This window comes from Phyllostomus hastatus, unplaced genomic scaffold (genome assembly GCF_019186645.2).
Source record: "Phyllostomus hastatus isolate PE091 unplaced genomic scaffold, TTU_PhHast_1.1 phas_contig_198, whole genome shotgun sequence".
Taxonomy (NCBI): Eukaryota; Metazoa; Chordata; class Mammalia; order Chiroptera; family Phyllostomidae; genus Phyllostomus; species Phyllostomus hastatus.
Genome location: NW_025333715.1, coordinates 5,177,680 through 5,194,862, shown reverse-complemented (window position 1 = coordinate 5,194,862; position 17,183 = coordinate 5,177,680). Strand labels below are relative to the sequence as shown.

Sequence of the window (17,183 nt, the reverse complement as noted above, 5' to 3'; positions counted from 1 at the left end):
ACCCAGCAAAGCCTGACAGCATACTCCCTGAACTTGTTAATGAATAGTGTGACTATGTGTACCTACAAGTAAACTTAATAGCCACCAGAAAATGTATCCCAAATGCTGAAGGTATATTCAAAGCATAACTATTTTGTACAATGGCGACTTGCTATATCAGTCTCCTTGTCAAGCAAACACTGATGACTTTTCATAAGTAGCTTGTTACTGGAAGGAAAATATTTATTATATATGAGAGCATGTGAGTCTTATGTTAAGCTATATAAGTACATGATTCTTCAGAATTTGAATTAAATTCCCCTTTTCATAAATGTTTTTCACTCTTCAGACTCTATGTTCACTTTCATAAAATTAAAAGGTACAAAATACCAAGAAGATATAACAACAGTGTACAATACAGCTGTGCCACAGAGGCATAAAAACAAGTCCATTGTTTTGAGTCCCACAGAATTCTAATCATCTGAGTGGGAGTTCTACTGCTGACAATAATTAAAATTTAAAAGGATCCATTTCCAAAGGAAAATCTCCTTCTATTTCACCAAGACAAACATTTTTAGACATTATATTTTACCACCCTGCTCTGGCATTTAACCATTTGGTGTTGGAAAAGTGTATTAACTCCTACACTGCATTGGTACCTGGAGCTGGAAAAGCCTTTAGAGATCACCTGGCAGTGGAGTCCCTTTGCCTGAGAACCGAGGAGTCTGGGCCAGGGAAGTTAAGGTCTGCCTGACGCTGGAGTGGCAGAGCCTGAGTTAAAATTAAGATCCCTCAGGCTTCTGTTCAGTGGTCTACCTCAGTTCTCAATCAAGGCATAAATGACTTTTAACCTTCACTGCTTTCTCCCACTTATAAAAGTGCACACGACACAAACACAAATACACAAATCTGGAAAAATCCAACAATAAATACTTAACAGTGATTATACCAGGAGGAAAAAAATTAAGTGTGGCTTCCATTTCCCTCATTATGCAGCTCTAATTTTTTTGTAACAATAAGAATGTGTTAGTTTTAGTTTGAAGTGGAGAAAAAGCAAGTATTTTTTTTTTAAAAGACATCTGAATACTAGAGAATAATATAGCCCAGGGATTCTCAAAGTATGGTCTGGAGATCCTTGAAAGTCCCCGAACCCTTTCCAGGAGTCTGCAGAATCAAAACTATTTTCATAAAAACGCTATGGCATTATTTGCCTTTTTCTTTCTCGTTTTCTCAGTGTGTAGTCAAGTTTTCCAGAGGCTACATGACATGTAATATTCTAAGAATGAATACAGAAGCAGATAAAAGGATCCAGCTATCTTCTATTATGTCAAACATTAGAGGGGTTTACAAAAATATAAAACAATGCCACTCTTCTATTTTTTGGAAAATAACAGTTAAAATGTTACATGTTAATATGTAATGGGTTTAATATTTTTAATGACTATCTTAATGATTTCTTGGTTTTAATTTCTAATTCAATAAATATTGAGTTATAATCACAAAAACAAAGCTGTTCAGAGTCCACAATAATTTTTAAGAGATCCTGATAGCAAAAGGTTTGAGAACTGCTATTATAAACATGTCATTAAATATGAAAAATAGTACATTATTAACACTATTTTACACATCACTTCTAATACCCCTTTCAGCTGATAATACCAGTGTGACACACACTGTTGAAAACATCACACCACCTTTGGGTTGGCAAATGTCCTCTCCTGGAAACTCTTTAAAAGTAACTCCCTAAAGAATAAGTATAGCCTATAATTGACACTTTAGAGAGAATCATTAGAGGCATTTTTTTTAAATAACAAGGATACTACATAGCTGATAAAGACCATCTAGCCCAGGGTGGTGTGGCTCAGTGGACTGGGCGCCAGCCTGCAAACTAAAAGGTCACTGGTTCAATTCCTGATCAAAGCACATGGCTGGGTTGTGGGCCAGCTCCCCAGTTGGGGGCATGTGAGAGGCAACGAATCGATGTTTCTCTCCCTCTCTCTCACACTTCCCCTACCTCTGAAAATAAATTTAAAAAAGAACAAATAATAGGATGCTAAAAGGGCAGGCAAGTGCAAGTCTGAAAGTGAACTGAACATCATGGAAATTCAGAAGCTGGTATCATCAGAATACAGAGTGTAAAATCAAAAATGGAATGAAAGCCTCTAGGGGTAAGCAGGGGTCAAGTCAAAGGCTTCTGCTAAGTATATTAAGGAGCATTCTAGTGACCAATTTGAACAGATTCGGGAAGAAGAGAAACTTCAAGGACCACAGGTTTCCAGCTTAAAGAACCAGGATAACAGTGTTGTCATTAATTGAGCTGGTAAACGCTGCTGGGGGAGCAATTTTGGGGCAAGAGATACTGAATTTGGGTTTGAATTAGCTAAAGTTTAAGTGTCTCAAAGACTTCTATTTGAATATGTCCAGGAGGTGGCCAGATATCCACCGGAGTCTGGAGTTCCAGAGATTCTAGGGTAAATATTCAGATTTGAAAGTCATTAGAATGCAGCACATTTCCTTTCCTTTAAGACAAGAATGATTCCACCATGATGTCACAGATTCTATTTGTTAGGGATGGTGGGGTGATTATTTTACTAAAAATGTGTGAATGTATATTGTTTTCTTCATTTCCATAGTCAAATTTTCATTCTCAACAATTATGAACACACATTACATGCCAGGGTATTTTGTGTTTATATTTTTTATTTCATGAATCTCTTCTCTTTACTACCTTCCATTTTTCCCTTCTTTGGGTTTATTTTGATATTCTTATCTAACTTCTTGAGATGGTTGCTTAACTCATTACTTTTTTTTTTAAAGCTCGTTCTTTTTTTTAAGATTTTGTTTATTTATTTTTAGAGAGGGAAGGGAGGGAGATAGAGAGAGAGAGAGAAACATCAATGTGCGGTTGCTGGGGGTCATGGCCTGCAACCCAGGCATGTACCCTGACTGGGAATCGAACCTGCGACACTTTGGTTCACAGCCCGCGCTCAATCCACTGAGCTACGCCAGCCAGGTCTAACTCATTACTTTTAAGTCTGTCTTATTTTCCAAATTTGATTAAAGGCAACTCATTTTCCTTTAGGTATTTTAGCTGTATCTGAAAAGTTTTTCTTTTCTTTACAACTCAGTAGTTTTTAATATATACACAAGTTGTGTGGCTATCACAACTTAATTCCAGAACATTTTTATTACCCTAAAAGGAAACCAATACCCATTAGTAGTCACTCTCCAATCTCTCCTCCTCCCACACTCTGGGAAACACATTTATTTTCTATTTTGCCTACTCTGAACATTTCATATAAATGAAATCAAATACATGAAATTTTGTGACTGGCTTCTTTCAAGGCTCACCCCTATTGTAGAATCATAACTTCATTCTATATTATGGTTGAAAAAATATTCTGCCCTAACAGGTGTGGCTCAGTTGGTTGGGCATCGCCCCACAAAGAGAAAGGTCCCCAGTTCAATTCCCAGTCAGGGCACATGCCTGGGTTGCAGGTTCAGGCCCCAGTTGGAGTGCATGAGCGACAACCAATGGATGTTTCTCTCCCTCTCTTCCCCTCTCTCTACAAATAAACAAAATCTTTTAAAAATATTCTATTGTATGGATACATCACATTTTGTTTATCCATTCATCAATTGAAGGACAAGTTGTTTCCACTTTTTGGCTTTGTGAATAACGCTGCTATGAATATCTGTATCAAAGTTTGAGTATGGATGTTTTCAGTTCTCTCACAGTGTAACTGCTGAGTTATATTGGTAGCATTTTGAAGAAGAACCAAACTGTTTTCCACAGTGGCTGCACAATTCTATATTCTCCTGAGAAAATATGAGGGTCCCAATTTCTCCACATCCTTACAATACCTATTATCTGTTCTTTTGCTTATAGCCATCCCAGTGGGCGTGAAGTGCTACTTCACTGCAATTTTGATTTGATTTCCCTTCATGACTCATGTTGTCAGGCATCTTTTCATGTATTTATTGGCTACTTGTATACAGTCATTGAATGTATATTCAAAACCTTTGTTCAGTTTTTAATTGAGTTATTTGCCTTTCTATTACTGAGGCTGTGAACATTCTTTATATATTCTGAACACTAGGCTTTATCAGATATTTAATTTATAAATATTTTCTTCCATTCTGTTGTCTTCACTTTCTTGAAAGTGTCTTTGAAGTACAAAGTTTTTCATTCAGAAGAAGTGCATTTACATATTTTTATTTTACTACTTGTGTTTTTGGTGTCGTATCTAAGAAACCATTTCCGGCTCTGACTGGTGTGGCTCATTTAGTAAGGCGTCATACGGCAAAGCTCAAGGTCACCAGTCTGATTCCCGGTCAGGTCACATGCCTGGGTTGCAGGTTCAATCCCCAGTCAGGGAGTGTATGAGAGGCAACCAATTCATATTTCTCTCTCACATCAATGTTTTCCTGTTTCTCCCTCCCCCTCTCTCTAAAAAATAAATAAATAAAATCTTGAAAATAATAACAAGAAAAAACATTGCCTAACCCAAGGTCCTGGGAGCACATAAGTCCTGGCCAGCTGGCTCAGCTGGTTAGAGCATCATCTCCTTCGCTAAAAGGTTGTGCATTTGATCCTGGGTCAGGGCACATCCCTAGGTTGAAGGTTTGATCCCTGGTCGAGAGCTTATGGGAGACAACCAATTGATGTTTCTCTCTCACATCAGTATTTCTCTCTCTTCTTCTCTTTCTAAAAATCAATAAAAACATATTCTTGGGTGAAGATTAAAAAACGATTGTGGTAGAAAACTCCCTTTTATGATAGTTGCTGTTGACTATGTTTTTTATTCACAACGCCTTACTTCTCTGTGAGTTGTTAGTTGGATTGAGTTGCTCATTTCCCTTAAAATTTTCTTTCTGGGCATTCCTTTAGACCTCATAATGATAGCTACTGCTGGAATGGATACCTGCCAGGCACTCTGGGGCTTCACCGCCTGCACTCTAAGTTAAATTGCTGGCTTTAAGTTTTCAAATCCTGCAAGTAGTGGGAATTTGGGTACAACCTCGTGGTTTAAAAATCTCAGTGATGATCCCCCCAACTCCCCATTTAGTGCAAAACTTGGAAATAGCTCATTTTTATGGGTAGAATTAAGATTATTTCCTATTTATTTTTATAGCATATTCTTCTGGAATTCCAGGTTTATTGGGTGATCCCCTACTAGTTGTCTTATCTTGGACAGACTGGGCTGTTTCTCACTTTCCCTGTATCCCTGGAAGCTACAATTCTAAAGTTCATGTTTACCTGGTTAAGCAATTTCTGCAGGGCAAAAGCTGCTCTCCTTGCCCCTGGGTCCTGTCTTTGCTCATTCTCTAGTCTGAGAGTTTATTATAAAGGGAAATTTTCAAGAGGTTTGATTAGCTCCTTAATTAGAAACAGAAGTCACATTATAAGTATTTTACAATGTAAACATTAAAATATTAATTATTAAATTATTTAAAGTATTAAAAATTTGAGAATGTATTTATCCATTACTGTTTTTTATTGCATGATAAACCTGTATAAAGGCAAGTTGGTAACATATCATATTTTGAATCTATTACCCCATAACATTTAACACTACTCTTCTGTATTCCTTATATATTTAATTATATTTCTAACCTAATCCCCTGCTTCCCAAAAGTTTATAAAATTTAACAGAGTTACAAATACTAAACAAAAGCAATTCAAAACAAACATAAAACAGCATCCATTTTACATTTAGAAAAATGACAAAATCAGGGAAGAGAAAATCCCCAGAAATCTGTTCACAGGGGTATCTGTTCACAGGTATCTGATTAAGAGACACACCAAAGGTGCCCTGTCTGGGTGGCTCAGTTGGTTGGAGCATTGTCGTGTACACGAAAAGTTGCAGGGTCAATCCCTGGTTGAGGCACGTACAGGAGGCAGCCTATCAATCAATGCCTGTCTGTCTCTCTCTCTTAAATCAGTAAGGATATCCTCAGGAGAAGATTAAAATAAATTTTTTTAAACACACAAAGGGACATTCAGGGAGTTATCCAAGTAACCTTGAAAGCTTCCTGTCCTGGCTGGTGTGGCTCAATGGATTGAATGACAGCCTGCAAACCAAAGGGTCACCAGTTTGATTCCCAGTCATGGCACATGCCTAGGTTGAGAGCCCCAATAGGGAGCATGCAAGAGGCAACCACACATTGACGTTCCTCTCCCTCCCTTCCCCTCTCTAAAAATAAATTAAAACCTAAAAAAAAAAAAAAGCTTCCAACCAGACAGATCAAAACACAAATACAAACACTGCTCTAGCAAAATACATCTGATTTAAGAGTAAGGCCTTGAATCAGTTTGAGTCGTGGCTAGAAAGACGAAAAAGGGATATCTGCCAGAAGAACTGTAACAGGGAGAATTAATATTCTTTGCTGATTTACTAAATGGGGAATAAGAGAGACAAGAGTCACAAGAATAAAGATACCACTGACAGAAATAGGAAAATCAAGGCCCTGCCCGGACAGCTAAGTTGGTTAGAGCATTGTCCCGATACAACAGGGTTGCAGGTTTAATCCCTGGTCAGGGCACATACAAGAACCAACCAGTGACTACCGTATTTCTTTGGACTATAAGATGCCCCCCTACCCATTTGGGAGGGAATGGGGGATGTGTCTTATAGTCCGAATGTAGCTTACCTGGCTCACTGGGGGGGCGGGGGGAGGCAGTAGAGTGGGGTCACAGGTTAGTAAATATTTTACCACATTTTTTGCTTCAAAAATTTTTTTCCTATTTTCTTCCTCTAAAACCTAGGTGCACTTTATAGTCCTAAAAATACAGTACATAAGTAAATAGAACAATAAATCGGTGTTGTTCTCTTTCTCTCTAAAAAACCAATAAACAAAAATTTTAAAAAATGAGTGTTAAGTACTTAATACCACAGACAGTCAGAATGCAACAGTGAGGTAAGCCTGGTCAACACCTGGTCCCCTAAACATGTGCAATACAATGGGAATAATAGACAGACACATAAATAGTTTTTAAGTACAAATAATGGTGTTTGGGTTAGCCTACCAACCACGTCACCAAATTCGACCTTCTCCAAAATGCATATTCACCCTCGAGCATGAAAAAGTTAAAAAAAAAACACCAAAAAACAAAAAACACAAAAACCTGTGCCAGTTCGTGTCAATTTCTGAGAGGAGTCCAAAACTGTCTGAGTCACAGAATCACCACTGAAATCAGTGGACAGCATCTCCTGATGGAGTACATGGCATTACTGGACAGAAGAATTATTTTTAAAAGAAAGAAAAACAATTAAAATAAATTTTTAGTGGTAGATCTTAAGCTAATGAAATTCCAAGATTGAAAGTCATTTATTGTGGTTTTCATATTCAAAAATGTTATCCACCTAACCGGAGTTACTGTAAGTCTTTCCCCTGATACAATAATCAAGCTAACTCTCATACCTCTACAGAGACAGATACATGAGTTAAACAAAAGGCCTAATGGATCAACATCAACACATCAAGTGTCTAATGGAAAGAGCATGGGCTTTGGACTAAAACAAACCAAGCGTCAGGTCCCAGCTGTAACACATATTGTATAATAAGTAACTGGAAATCTCCATGTCTCAATTTCCTCATTTTTAATTTTGGGATCAACACCTAACTGTTGATATTGCTGTGAGGAGTGAGAAATAACTTATGGAAAGCACCTAGCATTGTACCAAGCACACAGTTGCCATTCAACAAATGTTGGTTTCCTGTATATCCTTTCTAAAGCATCTTTTAGCAATAGAACTCAATATTAACTGGGGCCCTAAAATTAGTAATGGTTACTTAAGTTCCTTCCAAAAGAGTAACTGTTATTTAGTCAAACATAAAGAATAACTGCTCTTTCAGAAAGAGCTTCAAGAAAGTAGGAGGGTCATCAGTGTAACCTTCTATAAAGAAGTTGACTCAAGTAAGAATGAAAAATGTGTCGAGTTGGTAGACTAAGCCATTAGGAAGTCAGTAATGGCTTCTAATGAGCAGTTCCAGTGGTCAGAGTAGAATCTGGAAGAGAGGTAGTAAGTACAGAATATTCTTTAAATAAACTTAACATGAAGGGAAGGGGAATAAGCAGCAGCTAAGAAAGACAGTTTCCAGAACATATTGGTATGGTTTTATGACAAGACAAGTTGAGTGTGTTTGAGGGTGAAAAGGAAGCTAATACTGGAGAAAGATTAAAGTTACAGGAAAGAGGTAAAAATTAATGGAGATGGGGTGATAGAGTAGGATCCAGATCAAAGGTAGCAGAGATGTATACATCTCCATTTTTCTGAGACAAGCAGAATGTAGGAAAATATGCATACATATAATTGTAGTTGATTGTATAATCAGAAAAAACAGAAAAGTGAGAAAGCTCATCTCATGTAGCCTGTATTTTATCTAGAAAGTAAAAGGTGAGCTGTGCTATAAGTGAAGGGAGTGGGTAGAGTTGGCCAGATGAGATGTGAGAAAACTTCAATTCCACTGGATTTCTAAAACTGGGTACAAGTGCTGTGTTTGCAAGAATATATCTGAAAAAAGAAATGAACAGTATGGCCTAATTATACTATTTCAGGCACTGTGCTAGGTGTTCTACAAGTGTTAGCACATTTACTTCTCAGGAGAACCCAGTAAATGAAGTGTTACTGTCCCTGTTTTATAAAAAGTTAGAAAAATAATTACAATAAAGACTGCAATACTAGACTTAGCATAGTGAACAATACAATAAACAGATAATATATTATAATACAACATACAGATAATATATTATAAAATTGTACACTCGAAATCTATATAACTATTAACCAATGTAACCCCAATACAAAAAATAAATAAATAAAGGCTAAAAAAAAAAGACTGCATAAAACCCTTAAGATTGATTTTTGAAGTTTTGTTAGTGGTATGATATAGTAGATATCTAATCTCTTGGGCCATACAGCACCATTCCCTTTTCCTAAGTGTGCGCTGATTACTTTACTTCTTCCCACTGCATACAAACTTGTAGGGTGGTAAATCCAGGTGCCCGCCCTCCGCCTCTTACAGTCAAGGGGTGAACACCTGACCATGAACATAGCTGAGAGGTGCTCTCCCTAGACTTTGAATCTTGACTAATAAAATCTCTTTTACTAATGAAATCTACAATTAAATCTACCTTTCAAAGCTAATCTAATGAGAACCCGAAATTTATAATTATAAATCTAATTATATTCAAATTTTGAGGATTGTTTACATATGAGACCATTAATATATAGTAGTTATCAATTAGAAATATACCATTACCCTAAACAACACAATTCTGGTTTTCAAACACTTGAGATTATCTGCAATTATCCCACGGTGTGCCACAAGACTCAAAATCATTCATTTCTTTATTTTAATTTTTAAAATGTGTGTGTATCCGTAATACCACACTTGATCTGAGTGAATATAGAACTTGGAAAGAAGTGAAAAAGCAAACATGAAACTTTGCCTCAAAAAGGTTGTAAGTCAACATCTTAAACAATGATCCAACAATCCTTTGGGGAGAAGCAGCAACTACTCCAGGCAGCCTTGGAGTTTATACCAAAGTCACATAGTTGGGGAGGGGCACAGCCGAGATTCCAACCCAGGCTGCCTGGCCCAAGTGCTCTTAACCACTACACTAAACTGACTCTCCATCAACTCAAAGCTCCAGTTGAACATCATGCTCAGGACATTTAAGTAACATGAGCTATCACCACAATAATATACCATTAAAAGCAATGCCACCCTGACTGGTGGATTGAGTGCTGACCTGTAAATCAAAGGGTCTCTGGTTCGATTCCCTGTCAGGGCACATGCCTGAGTTGCAGGCCAGGTCCCCAGCTGGTGTGAGAGGCAACCAGTCGATGTCTCTCTCACACACTGACATTTCTCGCTCCCCCATCCCTTTCCCTCTCTCTAAAAAAAAAAAAAAAAAGAAAAAGAAAATAAAGGCATGCCAATTTTCTTATAAAATATACTGATATGTTTTATGGTGAAATTTTTTCCTTTTGGTAGCAACCAGAAAAAACAGGGCACATGTTGTGTGATTTAACCTTACTTAATACAGAGGTTTGCAAAAAGAGTTGAGAACCGTTCTAGAGCACAACAGCTAAAAAAAAATAAGACACAATTCGAATTCTCACTCAGATTATGTGCTAGAAACAGTACTGCCCCAAGGGGAAGGAAGAGAAAAAAATTATTCTTACCAGTCTATCTATCGGACACTCTAACAGAGCTTATAGGAGAAGAAAAACCATAACAATTTGGGGTGCATAATTTTAAGCAGAACTTTTAACAAGAGAAAAATAGGCCATAAAAAGAGGAAAAAATGGAAATGTCTTTGTTGGTTAGATAGAAATAGATCCTCTCTCTCCACAGTCACTCTCTATAGCAAGGGTCAGAAAACTATGGCCTAAGGGCCAAGTCTAATCCACTGCCTGGTTCCGTAAATATGATTTTATTGGAACACAGCTCTGCCCATTTATTTACCTGTTGTCAGGGGCTGCTCTCACACTATCATGGCAATGATGAGCAGCTGCACTACAGAGTTCATACAAAGTCTGAAATATTTACCACCTGCCTCTCTACAGAAAGGTTGCCAACCATTCTTTTGTTTCTTTTATAACACTTAACACTTTCTAAAATTATTTTATTTTGTTTATCAACTACTGTCTGACTTCCCCATTGGAATGCAAACTTCATGAAGAAAAACACCTTGTTCTCCCCGCTACCTTTAGCACCTAGAACTGTGCATGGCACAAAGAAAGCACTCAATAAAAGTGTTCAATAAACGGCATTTATTGAAAGATAAAAGGACAGCAAGTATTTCTCAATTTCTCTTGGATGTACTCCAACTATTCATCCTACCATTCCATCAAAATTGGTCTTCTCATGTAACCATTGGATTTTTCTTGTTGATACACATGTTGATAAATTCAATGGTTAAGTCTTAGTCCTCGTCTTATTTGACCCATCAGTGGTCTATATTCTTCTCCATGTGACTTCCTGACCACCACATTCTCTTAGTTTTCCTACTACCCTACCAGCCTCTCTTTAGTTTCCTTTGCTGGTGCTATCTCATTTTCCTAACCTCTTAATGTTGGTGCTCTGGGGCTCAGTCTCCGAGATTTTTCTCTCAGGTCACACTCATTTTCTTAGTGAACTCAAGTCTCATCACTCCACTTAGGCATTTAAAATGTAAGTAGTCCAGCCCCGACTGGTGTGGCTCAGTGGACTGCATGTCAGCCTGTGAACCAAAGGGTCACTGGCTCAATTCCCAGTCAAGGCACATGCCTGGGTTGCAGGTTAGGTGCCCAACTGGGGGCATGTGAAAGGCAACTGCACATTGACGTTTCTCTCCCCCTCTTTCTCCCTCCCTCTAAAAGTAAGCAAATATTTAAATTGTAACTAGTCCAAAACCAAACTCATTGCCGTCCCAAACCTTCCCTGTCACAACCTTCACCCCCTCAGTAAAAGGGAACGTCGTCATCCTTCCAGTTGCTGAAGGCAAAAACTACTGGGAGTCAACCACCCCTCGTTCTGGCACACCCTATATCCACACCATCAAACTCTGGTGGCTCTCTCTTACAAACATATTCCAAGTTGACGATCACTTTTCACAGCCTCCACTGTTACCATCCTGGTCCGAGCCATCATCCTCTGTTGCCTGAGATGATATAATAGCTCCCGACAGCGTCCCTGCTTCCACCCTTGCAGCCAGAGTGATCGAGTTTAAAACACAACCCATCAATTATGTTTAAAAACTGTAAATCGGCAAGTTGCTGCATGCTCTAAACCTCCAATGGCTAGCTAGCTCTCTTTCCTCCTCGGAGAGTTCGAGTCTCCCACGGTTTGGTCCCCTGCAACCTGTCTGCCTCTTTGTTCCCTCCCCTTCAGGAACACGGGCCTCCACGCCATCCTACAGCGTGTCAAGCAAGCTGCCAACTCAGTGTCTTAACACTGGCAGAAAGCCTCTTTTGGCTTAATGAACAAACCGAGACTGCCATGAACGACTGTGTCAACTAATTCGCCTAACAACCCTGCAAGGTAAGCATCACGAACTCCAGTTTACAAACTGGGAAAGTGGAGTTTACAGGCCACCTGTCTGCCAAACAGTGGAGCTGGGGTTCAGGCCTGACCAGTCTTCACAGAACACGGGCTGTCCGTGAGTTTGGGAGGCTAAAAGGGGAGGGGTCCGTGATGCTCCTCTGGAGCGACACCGACTCCAGCCACTACAGGTGCACGCTGACAGCTCGAGGGGACGAGAAAGGGCGGCCAGAGAAACGGGATGAGGACCAGAAGAGGAAGTTCCCCAAGTCAAGAGGGGGAAGTTTCCAGGAAAAGGGATGGGTGTCAAATGGACGTGGGACATCCACAAGCCCAAGAGCCCAGCACACACCTCCTAGTAAATCGTACCTGTAGTAGACGGCAACTCTGACCCTGACTTTTTAAAAAAATGTATTTCCTACCAATAACACGGGCCAAAGATAAGCCTATTAGGTAGGCACTTCCACAGGCCCACAGCAACTGGGTGACAGTACGTTGCAGTGAAGCATCTGACACCTAAGTTTTCCCCTGACCCAGGCAAGACGAAGTGTGTGCGTGCGGCGGGCGTGGGGTAAGAGGAAGAGTGGCCTTTAACTTTCAGAAGCCCCCCCACGCCGCCCCCAGCAATCATCTTCTGCCCGACTCCCTGTGGGTACGGGGGCCGCCACTGTCTCCATCCCAGATCGTCTCGAGGAGCCCCGAGCGGCAGCCGGGGGCGGAGAAGGAGTGTCGGCCCTTACTCCCAATTTTTCCAGCAACTTCTAAGCCCTCTTCCTTTCCGCCCCACAGTCACGACAGGACACCCTATACCCTGACCCTCACGTTCTGCCTCTCATCCCCATCCCCTGCCTAGACCTATCCCAAAAAGCGACCCCTGAGAAACCCCACACCCCGCAGCGGTCCGGGCGTGAAGACCCCGCCTCACCACGGCCCCGGCAACAGCGTGGACCAAGCTTTCGTAGGACAGCACGGAAGTCATTGCTGCGGTTCCCCTGACAATCAGCTACACTCTTCCCGCAGGACCCGCGGGCAGACCAGTGGGAAGAGCCAGAATCCTAGGCGAAGCGTCACGAGTTCCACCCCGTCAGGGCCGCCTCCTCCCGAGCAACCACTTCCGGGTCGTAGGGTGCCCAGTCTCCCAGGCCGACGCTACCCGGGCGGGAAGGCAAAAGGGCGGGCCTGGAAACACCCCCTTGGCTCCGATTGGCTCCCGGGGCGGGGCGGGACGTGCGCGGGGCGGGGCGGGGCAGCGAGGCGCGGAGCGACGCGGCAGCCTCCTGGGTTTCCCAAACCCGCCAGTGGTGCTTCATAGGCACTCCCAGAACAGTAGGCGCTTCAGAAAGCCTAGATGCCCGCCTTTCTCTCCACCTCCCTCCATAATACAAACGGATGAGTGTCCAAGTGGGGGACCCACTTCCCTGTTTCTCTGGGACTTGGCCGGCATTTTCTCTTACTAGAACTGTTTAATTGATTTTCGAGAGACAGTTTAAAGAAACATTTCTGCATTCATTGGTTAGTTCTTGTATGTGCTCTGACCAAGGATGGCACCTGCGAAGGTGGCGCATCTGGTGATGCTCTAACAAACTGAGCTATAGGTTTAGGGATCTCAATCAAGTTCCATTTTGGACAAAAGGAAATAAAATGTACGTTGGTCAGGGTTCCCCCCTCTAAAAAACCCTGAGGTGTGGTGGGAAGAGAACTTAAGCTTCAAGAAGTGAAAATAAATTAGACACAGGTGGGGACATTTTTTTTTAAAGATTTCACTTATTTCTTTTTAGAGAGGGAGGGGAGGGAGAGAATCATCAACGTGCGGTTGCCGGGGGCCGTGGCCTGCAAACCAGGCATGCACCCTGACTGGGAATCGAACCTGCGATGCTTTGGTTCACAGCCCACACCCAATCCTGAGCTACGCCAGCCAGGGTTGGAAACATTCTTTAACCTCTAGGTTTCCTACTCTGTGAAATGAGTGTTAATACAGTGCTAAACAACTTGATTTGCTGTGAGGATTACAAAGGTTAATTTATGTAGCTACGCTTTACAAAATACTTAACATTTTCCCCACTCACGTTACAAAGTGAAGAACCAACCTACACGGAATTGGAGAAAGCATTTCTAACACTAAGTTATATGGTGAGACACAATGTTTCAGACTCCCATTTCACTTCTTCACCGGGGTACCTTTCATAGTTTTGTAATGCCGTCCCTGATCACTGAACGCTTACTACAATGCCAGGGTCAGTACTTCATGCCCCCTATCACATTTGCTCCTCAGGAGAAGGCCTTAATTTACCTGGTCAGGTTTTCACAAAATTTTCAGAAAATATTTTGCCATTAGTTAAGATCTCTTTCCACTTAAGCTCCCCTTCATTTAGGGTGGTACTACAGTGACAGTGACCACAAGCTAAGTGAAAGATTAGTTGGGAAAACAAGTAGTTGGATTTAGTGGTATCTACGTGTATGGTCAAGTTACTGATAGGCACCCCTGTTGGAAGAGTGGCTTCCAGGAATAATCCCAGCACTCCCTTGGGTCAGGACACTGAGGCACAGATCCAAAAGGCCAAGGAAGACAGAATTCTGGCACTGAAACAGAACCAAGCTGGCCCGTTGTGAAAGTTGAGCAGAAGGCAAGTTCTAATGGATTCCTAATCAAACTGGGAGCTCTCATGAAGAACACAGGGTGGGGCAAAAGCAGTTTACACAGCCGTTCCTATGGAAAATAATACAACGAAAAATAAATGGTTTCATATATTCGCAAATGTAAACCTACTTCTATCCCACCCTGTATACTGCAATATATAGATATTTATACCCATTTATAAACACTTTTTGAGCACTTTCCCTTTATGATGGTAACTGAACGAGTTTTCCCAAATTCCCATTTGTAGGGCATGAACACAGCAGATATTAGGCCCAGCTATCAAAAAATAATTTGATCAAGATGGAATTACCTCCTACTGAAAGCACTATAAAATCCTAAAAGTATGCAATGAAAAATGTAGCAATTACATAGGCACCACATACTAAATGAAACTTAGTAGTTGTGGTACAGGCACATCACTTATTAAATGGAACTTTGTGCAATAGTTGTGTTTATTTCCAATTTTTAGAAATCATTTTTGTTTTAAACATTTCTACATCTAATTTAGTATTCACAATTACATATTTTCTTTAGAGGGCTTCCTAAATTATAGCAACATTAAGAAATTCAGTATCATTCTGTTTATACCCAAGCCATCAAGACAAAATGAGCTAAGGGAAACTAGCCAGAACTGATCATTTTCATGTATGTAGCTACTGTCTGGTTATGTGTTTTCACAAAAATTTGTAGAAAATACTTTAATCACATTGGTTAAGATCTCCATACTGCAACCCAAAATATCCTAGTAATCTGGATGAGTGAACTTTAAGGACATCCTAGTTGATACACCAGGTACCTAGATTTTAAGAGCACCAATTATATTATTTACCTACTTGCTACTCTGGCTCCGCCTAATACTTGAAATCCATGTATTTTATTGTTAGACGTCATAGGAAACTATGAATTTACATGGGAGCATCAGCACTAGACAAAAGGTCTCAACTGAATTGCCAAGACATTTAAAAGTTTTCCAACTCGATATGCCATACTCAGTTTAAATTGATCCTTTTTAAAGTTGTACAGCTACTGTTAACTAACTGTACTTGTTGCTTATTTACTTTAGGAAATCTTCTTCCCTACACTCATATTAAGTACACTACATTGGTTCATGTTGATACAGATTGAACTTTAAAAAATTACTGCACCATAATTTTTAAAACTGACTTTCTTGTTCCTGCTAATGGGTCCCTGCCACAAGTGGATGAAGTACTTCAATTGTTACATCCCTAAAAGGAGAGCACCTATTGGATATGCACATCAGCACACTCCACGACTTGATGTTCCTTTTCAAGCATATATTTTAGTTTTGAATTTCTCAAAGTAATAAACAATTTTGCAAGAAGGAACCTCAAACAGAGAGGAGCAGTAGAGCACAGAATTTAAGAAGACTTTGAAACCATAAGTTTGGTGAAAATATCACTTCCACAACAAAATCAGGGGTGTTATCCTGGCCAATTTGAGTGTTTCAGTTTCTTCATCTGTATAAAATGCAATACTCACCTTCTGGTCATCAGAAATTGAGTCAATACTTGAAACTGATTACAAAGTGTTTGACACAAAGACTACTTACTTGATATATGTGCCTGCCTGGGTGCATTAATTTCAGCTATGATCAAATCTCTGCAGTTGTTTCTCCCTATAGCCCATTAGGTCAGTATTTCCCAGTGTGGCAGACTGCTAGATGTTACCCCAAATCTTTTCTCTACTTTTTTTTCTGTAGTAATATAATAATTCTTTTGTTGGGCATGTGACCACATCACCATGGACCATTATAATATGGCCTCAAGACCAAGAAGCAGCTGGCCAACAGGATGAGAATAAAACACTAACTCCATGTATTAGCCTCAGTATTACACCATCTGCTCCCCTAGGGCCCTCTCGTGTTTCCTCAGGATAAAAAATACGCATGAGAGCAAGCGCCTTTGGACCCAGAAACGGAATCTACCAGAGTACGGTGGAACTGCTCACCTCTGGACTGCCACCTGAAAAAAAAACTCAAACTGTTTTACTTAACTTAGGCCAGCAATTTTTAACCGATGTGCCTCAAGAATTTTTAAAACATGTAATACGTGACTATTTATTCAAGGGCACTGACCTCTTTTCCCCTAGACTGTCAAATAAAAAAGTGACAACAGTCAACACAATAGCTGTCCAGTATGAATGCCCTGCCTTGAACCATAAGTATGTATGTCATGTAACAGAGTTGCATCTTATTGGCCATGCCACATCAGGTTGGACCTGATTTTTTTAAAAAGTCAGTTTGGAGCAAAAAGGGTCAGTAACTACTTTATTTTTTGTAAATCAGTAAAATTATACCTATTTTTTGGTGTCAGATCAGCAAAAATATATTTTTTGCTGTGCTGTAGAATTTTAGTAATTAGTTTATGTGTGCCATGAGATCAATAAGGTTGAAAATCACTGACTTAGGCTAATGTATTTTGTGCGGGGTCATTGTTAACAGCACTTTATAATTAATCTTAAGCCTACTATGCCCAATCACTTAAGATTAGTGCTAGAGACAAAAGAAACA

At 40.1% G+C, this 17,183-nt stretch overlaps 1 protein-coding gene across 2 annotated transcripts in view; it reads right to left on the bottom strand.

Moving 5' to 3' along the window:
- The window catches only part of SLC25A17 (solute carrier family 25 member 17), a 44,653-nt gene extending 31,526 nt beyond the window's left edge, over positions 1-13,127 (bottom strand). For both annotated transcript variants that reach the window (XM_045835079.1, XM_045835080.1), the window contains exon 1: positions 12,941-13,127. In XM_045835079.1, the coding sequence (XP_045691035.1) occupies positions 12,941-12,994 (54 nt within the window). In that variant the 5' untranslated portion in view covers positions 12,995-13,127. The remainder of the gene's footprint in view (positions 1-12,940) is intronic.
- Positions 13,128-17,183: the final 4,056 nt, after the last annotated feature.